At 36.6% G+C, this 18,464-nt stretch overlaps 1 protein-coding gene across 1 annotated transcript in view; it reads left to right on the forward strand.

The window, feature by feature from the left end:
• Window positions 1-18,464, forward strand: part of LOC128744030 (dynein axonemal intermediate chain 7) — a 100,295-nt gene that overhangs the window by 21,212 nt on the left and 60,619 nt on the right. Inside the window, exons 2-3 of the mRNA XM_053840771.1 lie at window positions 2,120-2,393; window positions 14,938-15,261. Coding sequence (XP_053696746.1) covers window positions 2,120-2,393; window positions 14,938-15,261 — 598 coding nt within the window. The remainder of the gene's footprint in view (window positions 1-2,119; window positions 2,394-14,937; window positions 15,262-18,464) is intronic.

Below are 18,464 nucleotides of genomic sequence, written 5' to 3' on the forward strand. Positions count from 1 at the left end.
AAGATGGTTACGAGCGGTGCACACCTGTTTTAAGTTGACTAAGTCCTTACCACCCATTAAAACACAGACAACCATCGGTAAAACAGACGTTTCATGAAGCGAATATCATTGATACACGTAATATGAGGCCTCCACATACGAGCAGCAAATCAGATTAATCATTATGTGCTCATTTAATACGGCACAGTCCTGAACTTTCTCAGGTGGAATGTAAAGCCTTCATGAATTAATTGAATTGAATGTATAGTATAGTAGTAGTAACACATATACGTAGGCTTCAAATGCCTTCCGTTCACTGTTTCCACCTGGTTGTATTACTTGTAGATTCCAAGTTTCACGGTTCGTCACGGATCGGACCGAAAGAAAGATTGACAGCGAAAGTTTGAGGGCTAGAAGAAAGTGGTACTGGTAGACTAGGATATTGGCTGTTATATAACTTAGTCTGCGTTTAAATCACGTTACTTGTAGATTACAAAAAGTCTGATTACGATTCATTTAGTACAAAAAAATACTTCCATATTTCTCTTCCAATGTACGATTCAGTATATAACAAAACAGTGATTTTTCAACTACTGTCGTCTTCTTTCATTCTATCTTGTGACAGTGGTGGGTCCACCATTTATTGCACTCAACTAAAGCAACAAAACAAAATTAGAAAACCATTCTTATGTTTATATCTACTGGGCACTTTCAAGGAAACTGCTTCACATTAATTAAAATCTCCTTAGTCTGTTCTTCACTAGAATGTTCCTTCCATTCATTCCAGCAAAATACAGCATCCTTAATAAAGCGTAATTCGGAGGAAAGTACAAACTGCGAAAAAAAAACTCTGCAGAAGAATGTTCCCGAGTAGCTTCATCAAGCAGTACGCCAGTCAGTGTTGTACGTACATTCCTGCTGTTAAATCCGAGCCTCCGCGAGCGTCTTGTTAAGTGGCGTATTGATCGAATTCCCAGCATGTTTTCGCTTGTAACTGCCTCGATATTGTCCCGCCGCTGCTGCCGTTGCTGTATGAACCTACAATGGCGCAAACCTGCCTGGCCCGCCTCGTCTCGTTGGTTGGTTGGCTGCGGGCAGACAATAATGTTCGACGTGAGATTGAATTGCTCCTGTACATGTCATACTTTGTATGAGCAACATTATGTCTAATATTATATTTGTGCCACCTTCCGCCGCTACTGGCAAACTTCTGTCTGTACCAAAGTACACAATCCGGAGCGCCACTGGTCCTTCCTGCCTCGTTGCTACCGCGCTGCCGTGCCGTATTCCGTTCGCCACCGGTGAGCAACGTAAACTTTCCAACTTTCGACATTGTTTGGTGAATGACCTACAAGACAACAAATTGCTAAATCCAGCCAGCAGCGTCGCACCATCTGTTCCGTAAGCCATTAAGAAGAGAAGTGGAGTTTTTGCGCTGCTGCTCTGCGGCAGGAAGGAACGGGGGGAAAGAAACAAAATAGATGCACAAAACTTAACAAGGAAGTGGCACTGTTGTAACATGTTGTCGGATGGATCCGCTTTGCCGGTAGACACGGAACGGAACGGAGCGGACGGGCGGTCCGGGTGTCCCAATTCCCGGTTGTTATGGTTCTCTTGTTATAACAACGCTCGTTGCAAAAGCCGAAAGCGCTCGGATAATAATAGCCGTTTACCCCTTGCAATCGCGTCGTTCAGTAACAAGTTAATGCGTGGCAATGGTAAGCTATTTGATTGTCCTTTTTTTCGTTTTGTTTTTCCATTAGGATACAGGAAAATTAGTGTCTCATACCGTCGTTATACATATACATAGTTTTCATAATTGGCTATCGTTGTGTAAACTCGGGTTAGAGCTGGAAAAATGTTGGAAATCGCAGTTTAGTTCGGAGTTAGCTTCAGTCGACAGCAGTGGAAGTTTGCTGGTTATTGATTTTTCCTTTAGAGTTTGTGGCCGTGTGGCAAAAACCAACCGACGACGACGGCCGGCTGGCCGTCGGTATAGTATCTGCTCTGGTTCTCTGATGGTGTCCACTGCGGCGGCCCAGGGCTAGAGAGTTTAATTAAATAAAGGTCGACCGGCAGTATACAATGTGTTTACCCACTTTTGCCATTTTGCTCTGTGTGTAATTGTATTTGCTTAGAGCCCCAAAAAGAAGATGTCCAAAAAGGAGCGTGCCCGCCTGGAGGCCGAGCAGGCCGAGCACCAGCGGATGGAACTCGAGCGGGAACGCCAGCGGAAGATCGAAGAGGAAAAGATGCGCAAGGTTCGCGAGAAGGAGGAAGCGGAACGGAAGCAGGTGCAGGAAATAGTAGCGAACAAACTGCGAAAGGTTCAGCTGGAAGAAAGCTACAAATATTTTTCCTCGATTATCGAAGAGGTGAAGCACTTTCACGCACAGCTGAAAAAGGATCGAGAGGTAGGTTGGATTGCGTTTTTACATATTAGTATGATCACTAGCGTGCCTAGACTTCAGCAAAAGGTGGGTCACTCGACCTCTCTAGAGTAATCGTAGAATAGTCACTTATCACAAAAATACCGGCTAATTAGGTCGAAAACTCCAGGCTTTTCGGTGCATTTGGAATTAAAATTAAATTTGAAATCGGAGTTTGAAGTTGATATTTGCAGCAGGACTTGAAATTGCAATTGACAATTGACAATCAAATCATTAAAGTTTGGAATTAGACTGAAATTGGATTTGCAATTATACTCGAAATTGTACTAATAATTGGAGCTGAAATTGGACGTAAATTGAATTTAAATTGGACTTGCGATTAGAATTGAAATAACATTTAAAATAGGAACTCAAACTTTACTAGAAACGGGACTTGAAATTAGAGTTTAAATTGGATTTAAAATTGGAATTGAATTAGACTTGAATTTGGACATGAACACGAAATTAAACTCGAAGTTTCACTTGAAATTAGGTTTGACAAATTTTGTCTCTGGATTTCAAACATTTTACCTCTTTTCTGTTTATTCTGTCTCTTTTTCAATCCGATTTCGCACTTTTTGTTCCGCTTTTCTCTTCTGTACTGTTTGCTTGGTTTTTACACTCATTTTTTTCTTATTTTCCACTCATTTTTTGTGGTTTTTATTCCCGTTGTCCGTCTGTTCCCTTCCCTTTTTCCTGTTTTCGTTTCCAGTTTTCGTCGTTTTCTAACTGTTTTTATTTCTTTCTCGTTTTTCGACTTCGTTTTATTCTTTTCCGTAAATTTTATTTGGCTTTTGGTTCCCTTTCTCCCTTTGCTCGCACATTTTGTCGTCTTTTTCTCTCGCGTTTTACCAATCTTTTCGTGTTTATTTTTTCTGTTCCATTTTCCCATCTCATTCCCATTTTGTCCCATTTTGCTCCTTTTATATCTCGTTTAACCTCTTGTTTACTCTTTTTGGCCCATTTTACCTCTTTTTTCCATTCTCCTCGAGGAAGAAAAAATATAACGAGTAAAGGAAGACTCGTTATATTTTTTCTCCCTTTCTCTATTACTATCACTTGTTTTCTATTCCGTTTTACTTTTCTTGCCTCGTTTCCCTCTTTTTCCCCATTTTTCCACCTGTTTTGTAACCATTTTTTCTTCTGTCCTGTCTTCCGTCAATTTGTCGCTTTATCCTACTTTCTGCTTACTGCTTACTTTTACTCCTTTTCCTCTCCGTTTTTTGTCCTTTTTCCATTTTTCTGTCTCGCTTTTGCATTTTCTGTGTATTTCTATTTTTGTCTTTTTCTCTGTTCTGTTTCCCTCGTATTATGTCATACTTTCCTTCCTTTTCTGTCATGATGGTGTTTTTGTCTTTTCATGTTTGTCTTCCGTTCTTTGATTTTCCTTTTTTTTTATTCTCATGCCTCTATTTTCCTGCTTCTGTGGTTTTTCTCTTTTTCCTTCCTGTATTTTCTCCTTTTCTTTTCTTTAAACATGACTCGAAATTAAAATTGGCATTTTCTCTGGATTGCACATAATTTTCTGATTATTTTTTTCCAATCCCGTTTTCCCACTTTTTGTTCCATTTTTTTCTTTTTTGTACTGCTGTCTTAGTTTTTGCATTTTTTTTTATTTTGTGTTTTTGTTTTCTAACTCTTTTTATCTCCTTTCTATGTCGTTCATCTGTTCGAATCTGTTCTCGATTTTCCTTTTACTCTCTCGTTTTTCGTCTTTTTCTCCCGTTTTACCTTCATCTTTAGTACATTTTACCTGTTCCTGTTCCTGTTCCCATCTCATTCTAATTTTCCATTCCCGTCTTGCTCCTTCTATATCCCGTTCAACCACTTTTTCCCATTGTTAGCGTTTGCTCTTTCGTTTTTTTATTTTCGGTCGATAGTTTTCCTATCCTTTTTAGTTCTGTGTCTTTTACCTTTTCACGTCTCGTTTCCCAGGTTTTCTTCCCCGATTTACCACCTTTTTTGTTCAATATTTTTCTGTTTTCTGTCCCGTCTCGTCCCGTCAATGTGTCTAATTTGCCTTCTTTCTGCTACTGTATCCCCATGTTATCCGTTCTTTGCCCTTTTCAGTCCTCTTGTTTTTTTCGGTGTTTCTTTTCTGTTCTATTTTTCGTCTTTTCTCATCTCTTTTTTTCTGTCCTGTTAATTCCTTTATTACTTTTATCCTTTTTACTGTTCCGTTTATCCTCTTGTTATGTCCTGCTTTTCTGTCACTGTATCTTGTTCTGTTCCGTTTTCTTTTTTTCTTTACTGTAGATACGAAGTTTCAATTGAAACTACGATTGAAATATTTTGTCTTTGGATTTCACACATTTTACCTATTTCCTGTTCATTGTTTCTCTTTTGCAATCCCATTTTCAACTTTTTGTTCCGTTTTTTCTCTTCCTGTTTTTATGTTTTTTATATTTTTAGTCGCTTATTTTCACTACTCTTGCAGTTTTCTTTTCCGTTTTCCGTCCATTTTCTTCCCTATTCCCTTTTTCACTTTTTTATTTCTCGTTTTTCGACTTCGTCTATTCCGTGTTTCCTCTTTTAGATGCTCCGATTTACTTCCTTCCTGTAACTTTTATTTTGTTTTGGTTCCTGTTTTTCTGTTTTGTTGTTCTATTTTTCTTAGTTTATTGTCTTCACCAGTTCCGTTTTTTTTTTCTCTTTTAGATGCCCCATTTTCTTCTTTTCTGTCATGTTTTTGGCTCCCTTTTTTTCTTTTGTTCACTCATTTTTTCGCCTTTCTGTCTCCCGTTTAACATTTTTCTTTAGTTCGTTAGGGAAAATGTACCCCTCTCATTCTCATTTCCCATTCGAACTGAAACCCCCATTTTGTCCCTTCTTGCTGCTTTCATATCCCGTTTAACCTCTCCCGTTCGCGGCGTTTCCTCTGCCGGTTATGTTTTTTCTTCCTCTCGCTAGTCTTCATTTTCCTTGTAGTTTCTCTTGTTTTCTCTTCCATTTTCCCTTTCTTGTCTTGTTTTCCCACCTTTCCTGTTACGATTTTTTTTATTTTTTTTTCGTCTTCTGTATATTTGTCTCATTTCGCTTTCTCTGCCTGCTATTTTCTCTTTCTCTTCTTTTCTAGCCATTTTCTTATTCTTTGTTTCGTTTTTCATTTTATAATGCCCAGCTTACTGAAGTTTTTAGAGCGTCTTAGTAGAATACAAAACCTAAAACTAAAAATAAAAGAAAAAAATCCAATTTAATTCTACTATGTATATTTTATTCACGACAGACACGTATTTCGCCTACGACTTGCAGGCTTCCTCAGTGTCTGTTTTCGAACTTTCGATATACATAGTAGAATTAAATTGGATAAGTTTTCTTCTTTTTTAATTTTAGATGTCCAGCTTATCCAATTTGTCGTTTGTAGTTTCTTCTGTTCTCGTTTCTCAATTTTCCTGCATCTGTATTTTCGTTTTTCATTCCTTCCTGTATTTCCTCTTTTAATCTTGTTTAGACTTGAAATGAGGATTTTTCGTCTCTGGATTTAACATATTTTGTCTCTTTTCTGATTCTTTTTTCCACTTTTTCAACCCCGATTTTCACCTTTTGTTCCTTTTTCTCTTTTGTACTGTTTTCATGGGTTTTCTTTTTCCTTCAGTTGTTCCTCTTATTTTCTCGTACTTCTTTTTTCTGTTTCATTTTTTGTTGCATTGTTCCATTTTTTCTCGTTTACTGTTCCATTTTTCTCTGTTTTATCTCTTGTCTTTCGTCTAATTCCTTTTCTATTTTTATCCTTTCTCTTTCTTCCTGCTTGCCTTCCGTTTTCTTTGCTTGTCCTGTATTTTCTTCTTTTCTTTGCTCTAAACACGAAATTTCACTTGAAACTACGATTGACATTTTTCGTTTTTGAATTTCACCCATCTCACCTCTTTTCTGTTTAGGCCATTACATATATTTAAAAAAGTTTATGTCCCTTCGGTGTTGGGCCACTGAAAGGGGGGGGGGGGGCGAAAAAGACACAAAGAGAATTTTTTAATCGAGCAAAAAATAAATGCATTTTAGACATTTTTACTTGAAGCGAAAACCAAATCTATTCTTGCTTTTAATAAATACGTTGTTATTTTTCATGCAAAAATCTACGAACAAAAAGACAAAAACGAAAGAAATTTTTTTTGGCCGAGTTTCGGAAATTCCACTGTTTGAACTTCCATTTCTATTTCGTGTTAGAAGCGTTAACTCAACTCGTACACTCATTTTTCGAGTTTCTCAGACTGTAGAGCCCACAAACAATTGATTTTATAAAAAAAAATTATTACAAATTGTTTATTTGCCCCCCGACTTTTCAAGCCAATTTCCAGGGGGGGGGGGGTTGACAAAAACTTTGAAAATGATTTGCTATGGCCTAATTGTTTTGTAGTTTTCTTTACCGTTTTCCGTCTGTCCACTTCCCTTTTTCCGTTTCCTGTTTGCGTGATTTTCTACCTATTTTCATCTCCTTACCATGTCGTTACTTGTTTTTATCTGTTTTCCTTTTTTAGATGCACTTTGTTGGTCTCTTTTTCAAGGGGTAATATCATTTAGTCTACGCCTTGCAAAAGACACCAACAAAGTGTCGAAACGTCGGGAAAACATCAAACTTCAGTCTTGATAAATTTCTCCGAAGACTGCCCTGCCAAATATTAACAGTTACAATTGAATCCAGTCGATAAAAAAGTTCTATTTCACCTTCATAATTAGTTTATTTTTCCTGTTTATCTTTTCTTCTTTTTCGGTCCCATTTTCCCATCTCATTCCCATTTCCATCTTGTTCCTTGTATATTCCTGTTGTATTTTCCTGTTGTTAGCGTTTCCTCCGTCGGTTAACTTTTTTTCTCTTTTCGTAGTTTTCCTATCCTTTTTAGTTCCCTTTCTCGTCTCGTTTCCCACCTTTTCTGTTACGATTGTTTTCTTTTTTTGTCCCATCCCTTCCCGTCAATGTGTCTCATTTGCCTTTTTTCTGCCTACTGTATCCTCTAATTGTTCCATTTTTTGCCCTTTTCAGTCCTCATTGTCCTCTTGTTGTTGTCGTTGTGTCTTGTCTGTTCTATTTTTCCTATTTTTATCTCTCGTTCCGGTAATTCCTTTTTTATTTTTATCATTTACTCTGTTCCGTTTGTCCTCTTATTATGTCCTGCTTTTCTGTAACGATGCTTTTTTCATCTTATCCCGCTTGTAATCCGTTTTATTTTCACAAAGTTGAAACTACGATTGACATTTTCCGCATATTTCACTGCTTTTCTGTTTATTATTTCTCTTTTCCAATCCCGTTTTTCCACTATTTTTGTCCCATTTTTTTGTTTCATTGTTTCATTTTTCTTATTTTCAGTCGTTTTTCCTTTTTTTCACTATTTTCTGCAGTTTTCATTTTCCATACGTTCTCTTCCCTTTTTCTTTTTTCCGTTTCCATTTCTCGTCTTTTTCTCTTTCTCGTTATTCATCTTAATTTTTTTCTTTTCTGCCATTTTTATTCTAGTTAGATCCCTTTTTTCCTTTGTTTTCTCGTTTTCCGTCTTTTTCTCTTCCATTTAACGTTTTTTAGTCCATTTTTCCTATTTTCTCTTCTTCCTTTTTCTGGTTTATTTACCCATCTCATTCCCAATTCCCATTCCCATTTTGTCCCGTCTTGCTCCTTTTATATCCCGTTTAGCCTCTGTTTTCGTTCCCCGGGTTTGCTCTATCGATTATCTTTTTTTTTCTCGCTCGCTAGTCTTTTTCTTCCTTTTAGCTTCTCTTGTATTCTATTCTGTTTTCCCTATCTCGCTTTCCCTCTATTGCATACTTTTTTGTCCACCATTTCTGTTACGATATTTTTTTTCTTTTCCTTTTTCTGCTGACTGTTTCCTCTTTCTTTTCTTATCCTGACCGTTTTTTTTGCCATTTCCAGAGTTTATTTTCCTTTTGTTTCTCTCTTCCTTGTTCCTTTTTTCGTTTTTTGTCTGCCATTTTTCTCTTTTGCTGCTGCTGTATTTTCTTTTTCTTCTTACATTTTTCTAAAAGTGTCTTGCTTTTCCTCTTTTTCAGTCACAATGTTTATTTTTATTTTTCTAGTTTCCTTTTTCCTGTTCTCGTTCCTCAATTTTTCTGCTTTTTCTTTTTTCCATTCCTTCTATTTTCACTTTTAATTTTTTTAGACACGAAGTTCTACTTGAAATTAGGCTTGACATTTTACATTTCTGTATTTCACACATTTTGCTTCTTTTCAGTTTATTTTATCTCTTCCAATCCCGTTTCTCCACTTTTTGTTTTCCCAGTCATTTCTTTTTTGTACGATTTTCTTGTTTTTTCACTCACTTTTTTGTTTTTCCAACCGTTTTCCTCTTTTTCTTTCGTATTTCTTTTTGTCACTCTTGTTTTACCTCTTGTTTTTCCTCTTATTTTTCAACAATTTTTTTGCCCGTTTTCGTTTTTTTCTGTCTCTTTTTATTTCTCATTTCGTTTTCATCTGTTCCTTTCTTTACTCTCTAAGACATCCTATTTTAATTCTTTTCTATCACTTTTTTTCACTTTCGCTCTTGTTTATTCATCTTCCTGTCTCCTATTTCACATATTTCTTTAGATCGTTTTTCCCGTTTTTCTCGTTTTTCTGTTTCTGTATCACTTTCTCCCATTCCTCCATTCATTCCCACTTCCCATTTGTCCCATCTTGCCCTTTTTACATCCCGTCATTTTCTTGCCCTTTTTACATCCCGTCTTTCGATTATTTTTTTTCTCTCAATAGTTATTCTTACCTTTTAGTTACTCTTGTTTTCTGTTCCATTTTCCCTCTTTAGTTTACTTGCTTTTCCACATTTTCTGTTATGATGTTTTTTTCTTTTTCTGTCCCGTATTCAATCTATTCGACACGTTTTCCTTTTTCAGTTTACTCATTCGCGCTTTTTAGTCGGCATTTTCCACTTGTTTTTCTCTATTCAGTTCCGTTTTTCTGTTTCATTGATTCATTTTTCTTCGTTTACTATATATTTTCTTATTTTCAGTCCTGTTTTCCTCTTGTTTTTTCACTCATTTTTTCTGCTTTTTTGCCCGTTTCGAATTCCCTGTTGCATTTCCAGTTTACGTCTTTCTCGTTTCCTCCTTTTTCTTCTCTATTTTATTGTTCTTTCCTATATTCCGTCCGTTGGTGCCCTTTTCAGTCCTCATTTTCCCTATTTCATTCTGTTTTTGTTTTTCATTTTTTCTTCTTTTTCTGACTAGTTTATTGTTTTTCTGTCCCGTCAATCCCTTTTCTATTTTTTCCGTTTTCTCTGTTTCGTTCTTCCTCTTATTACGTCCTGCTTTTCCTCCTATTCTGTCGCAATGTTTATTTTATCTTATCCCGATTGTCTTCCGCTTTCATTTTTTTTTATTTTTTTTTCTGGTCTCGTTTCTCAATCTTCCTGCTTTCTTGCTGTATTTTCTTCTTTTCTTTGGACACGAAATTTCACTTGAAATTAGGATTGACATTTTCGTCAGTGGATTTTTCACATTTTGCCTCCTTTCTGTTCTTTGTTTTCTCTTTTCTAAACTCGTTTTTTCACTTTTTGTTCCGTTTTTCTTCGTTTACTATTCCATCTTGTCTTATTTTCAGTCCTGTTTTTCCTATTATTTTTCACTCATCTCTTTCTCGTCCGTTCTCTTTCCTTTTTCGTTTTTTAGTCTTCTTCTCCTTCTCGTTTTTCATCGTTTTTTCATTTCTGAAAATTTTATTTGATTTTTGTTCTCTTTTTCCCTTTTCTCTCTTGTCTTTTCGTCTGTTGCTCTCGTTTATCTTCATTATTTCCTGTTTTTAATTCTTCTTTGTCTATTCCATTTTCCTATCTTATTCCCATTTTGCAGTCCCATTTTACCCACCAGGCTCCTTTTATATCTCGTTTAGCTTCTTTTATGCCCGTTTTTTCCGCTTTTTCCCGTTTTCGTTTTTCTCTCTCTCGCTGGTCTTCCTTTCTTTTATTTTCTGTTCTGTTTTCTCTCTTTTGCTTTTCTGTTTTTCCACCTTTTCTGTTACATTTTTCGTCCTTTTCATCCGCTTTTCCTTCTTTCACGATTTTTTTTGTTTTCTGTCTGAAGTGTACGGTCTTTTTCTATATTTTTTCTCTCTTTCGTCCTTTCTCTTATTATGTCCTGCTCTCCTCCTTTTCCGGTTTTTTTTCGTTTGTTTTTGTTTTAACCCGTTTGTCTACTGTTTTTCTTTTTTCTTTATTTTTCCTTTTTTCTATTCTCTTTCCCTAATTTTCAGAATATGGTAGCGGTAGCATAAGTTTTCGGATCACTTTTGGAAGGCAGCCATTACGATAAGACGCGTTTCCCTCAGAATCAAATAATTCAATTCTATCGGCTACTGGCTATTCGCTTCACGGTTAATTAAACAGTTGAATCTCTAATAAAGTTATCGAAGTGAATAATTAAACCGAAACTTCGCCGATATTATTTGTGTTACATTTCCGGAGGTGATTAAACCGATACACATCAGGCCGAAATAGGCCACTTTATCCCAATTCCACACGATTGAATACCAGAGTAAGGAGCTTGTTCAACGTTGGCCACTAGACGTAACACTGTATTTTCTACGTTCTTTTTCTCTTTTGTACTGTTTTCTTGGTTTTTGCACTCATTTATACGTTTTTCTTCGGTTTTTCCTTTTATTTCTCGTTTTTATTTTTTTTTCTGTTTCAGTGTTCCATTTTTTTTATTTTTTGTAGTTTTCATTCTCGTTTTCTGTATGTTTTCTTCCCTTATTCCTTTCTTCCAGTTTTCCTCTTTTTCCAACTCATTTTATCTCCTCATTTTTCGTCTCTGTTTTCTTTTTTTTGGATTTTTTTTCTGTCTTCTCTTCCTTTTCCCGTTGCCCTCTCGTTTTTCCGTGTTTTTCTCTTCCGTTTTACCTCTTTGTTTAGCCTGTATTTCGTGTTTCTTTCTTCATTTTCTGTTCCAATTTGGCCCATCTTTCTCTTTATAAAAAGAGCATCCAGTTATATCCAGTTTAACCTCTTTATTACGTCTTTTTCCTGTTCTACTCGTTTCCTCTCTCGCTAGTCTTCCTTTTCCCTTATGGTTTCTCATGTTTTCTGTTCCGTTTTCCCTTGCTTATCTTGCTTTCCCTCTTTTTCTCACCCGATTTCCCACCTTTTCTACGATTATTTTTTTCTGTCCTTCGTGTTCCGTCTACTGTTTCTTCTGTCTCTTCTTTTCCTGTCATTTTCAGTGCGCATTTTCCTCTTGTTTTACTTTTTATTGGTCGTCTTTTTTCTTTTATTTTTTTTCTCTCTTTTCCCGTCTTGTTTTTTGTTTTCTATCCCGTTACCTCTTCTTCTAGTCTTTTGTTTTTCTCTGCTCTTTTTTTGCTTTTCCTGCTTATCTGGCACGACGTATTTTTCGTTTTATCTCGCTTATCTTCCGTTTACATTTATTGTCTCCTCATTTTCATCTTTTTTTGTTCTCATTTCTCAATTTCCCAGCTTCGGATTTTCATCTTATCGTTTCCTCCTTTTCTATTTTGTTTTTCTCATATTAGGCTTATACAAATTTGAAAAAAAGTTTATGTCCTGGTCTCAAAATATTGTTGAAGGGGGGGGCAAGAAAAAAATAATAATATTAAACCTTCAATAACCAAACAAAAGAGAAGAAACCAGCGTTTATTTTTCCATATTTATTAAAATTTTAATATAAATATTTTGTACAGTAGTTAAATTTTAGTTCAACCCTTTCAAACTTCAAAAATTTTCGACCCAAGCACATCCTGTAAGTAAGCATCCTGGTAGAGATGAAGCAGTTTGATAATAGTGGAGTGCCACAGGATCACCTTAGAGAGCCACAAACGTATAACTTGGTCTTAATTTTGTTTTGAACCTCCGTATCATTCGGTTAGTTACCTTGCTTTTTTAATAATCGAAATCCGTGTTACTTACTAGTTCAGAACTCGGTAACCACGACATAGTATCGTAATCTAACCATAGTGTGAAAATGGCAGTTTAGGTCCCTGTCACTTTATTACTTGGAACACTTATGCTGTGCTATCGATATGTTTTAAGAAAACAAATCTCTGAAGCTATTCACGTTTCTTGGTCAACCTTTTAGTCATGAATATCAGCCCAAGCAAAGTTTTAGAGCAAATTTAAAACAAAATTTGATATCTTGATGTAACGGATTTTGAATACTCGGTGTGATTTCATTTTGGTCGACTTAGCGGTTAAAATATCAAAAATGATTGCAAAAATTCCAAGCCGTGAAATTAAATTGAATACTACTTTTGTTATCAAAAATATCAAACGGAATACTTATCTTGCTGTTACACAATATTAATAGGAAAGCAGAATTAGTTGTCATTTTACTATTATATCATCATCATTTTGCTATCATCATATAATTTGAACCAACCATTTAACTAGAAAAAAATTTATATGAAAATAGATTAATTTAAATATTGAAGGTTCATTTACATCATAAATAGAATCTGTCAACAAATTTTCTTTCAATAAAAATGAAAACAAAATGATAGTAAAGTCTGATACATCATAAGTGCCATTTTGAGTTGGTAACAAAACATGTTTTCTAGTTGATATCAACAGCAGAATATGTAATAATTTTGATATACTTTTGTTGTCAATCCTTGCTCGGAAGGCCTCTCCTTTGTCTATTAAGGATGCACACCGTCTCGAAAATTTCAAGTTTCGAACAGTTCAGTGACATCCTGCATGCTGCATGCATCCAATGAATGGTAAAAACTGTATCGTTGAGTACCTCCAAAATTACGGTAGTTACTTGGACATTACGGAGTAAAACGACCAATTTTGAGCCCCGAAAACCCAAAAAATTGTGTTTCTATTTTTATCTTATCTAGTACCTTTGAGGGAAAAAATAATCCCACTGCAATTCAAAAATCGGAATATCTCCGTCAAAAGCGGTACCAAATTTCACTAATATATTGTTTAATTGATTGTTGCCTCCATCTAATTCTTTTAAAACATGGTAAATTAAAATGGAATCAAGCCGAAAGTCTGATTGCAAGCACACCAATTTTCGACGTCGGGAACTTAAAGATTAAGCACAATAGTTGCCTATGACTTGCAGCAGAATCAGAAAGCTTAGTTGGTGAAAAAAAGTTGATCGAGACTAACGAGATAACTATAACTTTGCACATATTGTATAATTTAGAGATGTAAACTCATTGAACTGTGAAAAAATCCGCTTGTCACTAAAAAATGCAACAGACTAATATGACACTTTATTTTTTTGCCCCTTCACATTTCGAAAATTTTCAAAGGGGGGGGTGACATAAACTTTTTTTCAAATTTGTATCAGCCTTATTTTCTTTTCTCCTCCCCCGTTTTCTGGTAAGACTCCTTTTTTGTGCCTCTTTTTCCCTTTTTTGCTCCCGTTCTCTTCTTTCCACGTTTCCATCTTTTTGTGTCCCATTTCGCTCACATTTTGTCACAATTTTTCTTTCTTATTTATTTTTTTTTAATTTTTTTGTTCTTCTTTTTCTCTTTTGTCTTTTTCCCCTTTTTCTATTTTTTCTTTCTTATTTTCTCGATCTGACCATACGCGGTCATGACGTAAACCATTTTGAAAAGGAAGGAAGTGTCCCATGCGAAGGATGACTAACTGGATGAACCTGAAAATTTCGATATAGTCCAAAAATAAATCGGTTTTCAATCACGAGACTTGCAGTGCGATTATTGGCAACATACTTTGTTTCTACCGCACTGATCGAGTAGATAACAGTCTACCTTCTCGGTGGGAGAAACAAAGAGCAGTCATACAATGGGAAGTGTGTGACACGTATACAGGGGGATGATTGAATTTTAAGACAAAAGAGGCGAACCAGCCGCAGGCTGAAAACCTCTCTAATATAGAATTAAAAAAAAAATTTTAAGACAATTTTCAAGGGGGGATGACAAAAACGTTAAAAATAGTTTGCCTAAATTGGTTTTAAATTAAACTTGATACTATATTTGAAATCGGACTTGAAGTTGAACTTGAAAGGATTTAAAATTGGACATGGAATTAGGCTTAAATTGAGCTAGAAAGTAAACTTGAGATTTAATTTATAGCTATTCAAGTTCAGTGGACTTGAAACAGAAACTATTTTTACGCAGTTAATTTACTTATCGCAAAAATAGTGGCAGATTAAATTGTAAATTGTGGAGTTCTGAGCTATTGAAATTATTTTGTGTTATATTAAATTTTAAAGAGAAGGTGAGGTACACGTGCCCCAGTGTGTCCCAGCCTTGGCACGCCAGTGAACTAGCAAAGGCATATCCAATGGTATGCTTTACGTCAGTCGATGCGTCTATCCAACCCAACCCCAACCCAAAAGTTCGCCCCAGTTTATCTTAAATTTATTCATGTACATCCCAGTAGTGGTCCCTAATTGGTCCCTGGGTTGAATTTGGTGTGCTAATATTAATCATCTTGTTATCGAAAGATGCCACCCAACACAACCGCACATTGTCCGCATTATCGGGGAGGGGTGGTGGCCATGTAATCTCTTATCGAAGCACCAATCCAGCATGTATGTAGCAGGTACTAACTAACTCACCAAATACTGACTGGGTTTGTAATTATTTCTCCCGCACAGTGGCAGCAGTACATGCGATGCAACGGTCTACCGAACGCATTCGATCCGGCCGATTTGCGGAAATATTTGCACATCTGGTGCGATAGCATACGGCAGTATAACGAGCGGGAGCAGAACTGGCTGCTGAGCGCCAACGAGCAGAGCATATTGACACAGGACGTCAACGTGGTCAACGTGTCCCGGGAGGCCCTCAAGCAGCAACAGCCCGAGATCGGTAACGTTTACGCCGCCAAAACCAAGGAAGTGCTCGGCATCCTGGAGGAGATAGACGACGCCCTGCACGACACGGAGATGACAGCGGCGATGATTGATGACCTGAACGAGGTACATAATTTAATATTTATAAAAGCGAAGAAGAAAACCCATCGATGGGCTGCGTAAATCATATGAATACACCGTCTCGGACGTTGGCCCCGCCACCCGGACGGCCGGGCGGCGCTTCGGGGTGACATGAAATTCGATTCGCTTGTTTTTATGCTGCTGCCGATCGACGTCGTCATCGACGGCCGCCAGACAATTGGCAGTTTAGCAGGGTATTAAACTGACATTTGCATAATTTAATGTGATTGAAATCGTGAAATCGGGGCCAATGTTTTGGACGAAAAATGGTTATTGGGTATAAATTGGAGAGATTTCAATTTGACTGCTCGAACGAACGAACGAACGAAGATTAATGTAACGAGGGGACTGACTGTTCATGGTTTGTAGACATATTGAAAGTTGGCTGCTAAGGGAATCCAAGCAAGCTGGCTGCGATGGTGATTCGTTCAAACTGTCATATTTTTCGTGTTCGATAAATTTTTCAATTTGGATACTGCTTAGTCAGTCATTTGCGTTATATTGAATATTTAAACGAACTCAGACCGCATAGTGCTGTACCGTGATTCGTTTGCCAAGTCATAAGTTGAAAAACTGACAGGAAACAACGAGATTCCTTGTATAGAGTGAGCATGTTGACATCACGGTTGACTGCAATAAACTATTTTTTATCGATTTGATCCAGCAGAGGTTTATGTGATAGTCGATTTTTGGCAACGCAATAACATTAATACAAGTGAAACCACTCAAAAGCGTATTATTCAGCGGTAATCCTCTTTTAAACTATGGATAACCGCAGCGTTCGCATTCTCCTGGCTGCATGGTAGCCATATCACAGAACAAGTTGTTATGAAAACGCAAGAAGTGCAATTGCTTTTAAAAATGCTGCTAGATACACTGATTTTTGACGTAGGGCTACGTCATACGGCAAGATAGGGTGGCGTTCTAAAAATGCGAACGTCACGAAAAAATGAGAAATTTGGAATTAATATCTGTCAATTCTGAACGGCTTTCATAGGTGTGTAAACCAATCGATTCCGGAAAGATCTGGCAATTGTATTTTAATTAGTATAATATTGTTTTTCAATTGATAAATAATGAAAAACCAAAAGTTTCAAAGTAGAATTTTCACATACATTTTCAGTGTGGTCGGTTTACTATCCAAGCACAGACGACAATTAGACAATCATGCTAGTTACTGAAATATGTATTGTTTCTTGACGTATTAAAACAAAGAAAAGAAAAAACTTTTTCCAAATTACATTCCTCTATTAATATTTTATTCACGACAGATACGAATTTCGCCTACGTCTTGCAGCTTCATCAGTATCTCGAAGTTCGAAAACAGACACGGATGAAGTCGTGTACGATCTGCAGGCTTCATCCATGTCTGTTTTCGAATTTCGAGACACTGATGAAGCCTGCAGGTCGTAGGAGAAATACGTATCTGTCGTGAGTAAAATATTAATAGTGGAATTTAATTTGGAAAAAGGTTTTTCCTTTCTTTAATTTCAGATTACGTATTTTCGTAAGACGCTCCAAAAGCTTCAATACCAAAATCAAACTTTCACTAACAGTGAATCAATTATACAGTCAGTCCACAATCATGGGTCACACACAATTGCGAGTCATGTTCGCTTTAGCTGTTAATTTCCGCTTAAATGTCACCTACTGCTACTGATACTTATGGGTAACAATCTTATCAAGCGATTAGTATAATATTCACTTATTAATCGGCAGATAAAGCCGATGATTGTGGACTGACTGTAATTAAGAAATAATTTAAAACAATAAGTTTTAAGAATATCTTAATCCACGATTGCACATTTAACGGCAATTAACCTGCTAGCCGTAATAAGATCTTGCAACTCGAAGCACTAAACATTGCATTCTATAGGTTCTATTACTTTTTGGGGCATAAATTACACTAAATACTGTGATTTCTACCCAATTAAAATTCATCACTAGATTTTCACTTTTTAGCTGTCGATTTTTCATTAATTTTTTTCGGCCGTTCCATTCGTCACATCACTCGCGAAACTTAACTTGAGGCACAGAAACCTTTAATTTACCACCCGAACAGTTATTTAGTAAGATACTATAATGATTTTTCCCAAACAGTTCACTCAATCATCAATTCAATAGGAAAAACTTCACTTCGTTTCGATTGCAATTCCGAATCCAAGACCGTCGTTGTTGTACGTTGCCTAGGGAACGGACGTATATATGGAGTGATGCCAGCTTAAACATGTGAGCATAAAATTGACCAATTATTTTCGCTATCAAATTAAAGGTCGTAGAGTGTCAATAATATACTTATAAAATTCACTGAGTATAAAGCCGAACCGTACCGGTACCGAATGGCCGAATTAAGAATGGCCGAAATCCAAACGGTCGAATTCCAATAACAGTCACAGAAGGCCGAATCGCAAAAGGCCGAATCACAAATGGCCGAATCACGAAAGGCTGAATAACGAAAGACCGAATTTTCCCGGAATGCCCAAATCAACCAACATTTTATTGCTCATTTTGTTAGAACTTACACATGTTGAATAATTTTTTTTTCATCTATTTCTCTCCGCGAATTTGAAACATCCCCTCGAAAAACCTTTAAAATTTTCCCCTCTATTGCCTTTCGTTCCACTCGCAGCTCTGTGATGATCAGCGTCAATGATAGGCGAAGGAAAATGCTTTTCGTAAAATTCTGTACCTTAGTTTCAGGAAAACAAGATTTACTACTTATTTTGGTAGATACAGTATAGATGATTGATTGTTGTTTCTTCCCCTAAGCGCGAATGATTTTTGTTTATTATAGGGTGCGAGGCCTATTGATCGTGTTAGAACCAAATATTTCCTAGATGATTCAGGGCGAGACGGCCGCAGGCCGCGAGTGTTCGCCGGTGGCCCGCCGTCGGAAGCAGCCCCCCCGCAGAAACCACTACTATTTAGGTGCATGCATTTTCCTAGGTTTTGTGATTCGGCCATTCATGATTCGGCCGTTTGTGATTCGGCCGTTCGTGATTCGGCCATTAGATATATTATGCCATTTGTTATTTCGGCAATTCGTGATTCGGCCATTTGTGTTTCGGCCATTCGTAGATAATCCATAAAATTCACCGTAAACAACATTTTCTGTGATAGAATTACTGTCGGATCTAGTTCAACAGCAAAAATGAATACGCGATTCTACGTTTCATAATTGTTCATAA

This window comes from Sabethes cyaneus, chromosome 3 (genome assembly GCF_943734655.1).
Source record: "Sabethes cyaneus chromosome 3, idSabCyanKW18_F2, whole genome shotgun sequence".
Taxonomy (NCBI): Eukaryota; Metazoa; Arthropoda; class Insecta; order Diptera; family Culicidae; genus Sabethes; species Sabethes cyaneus.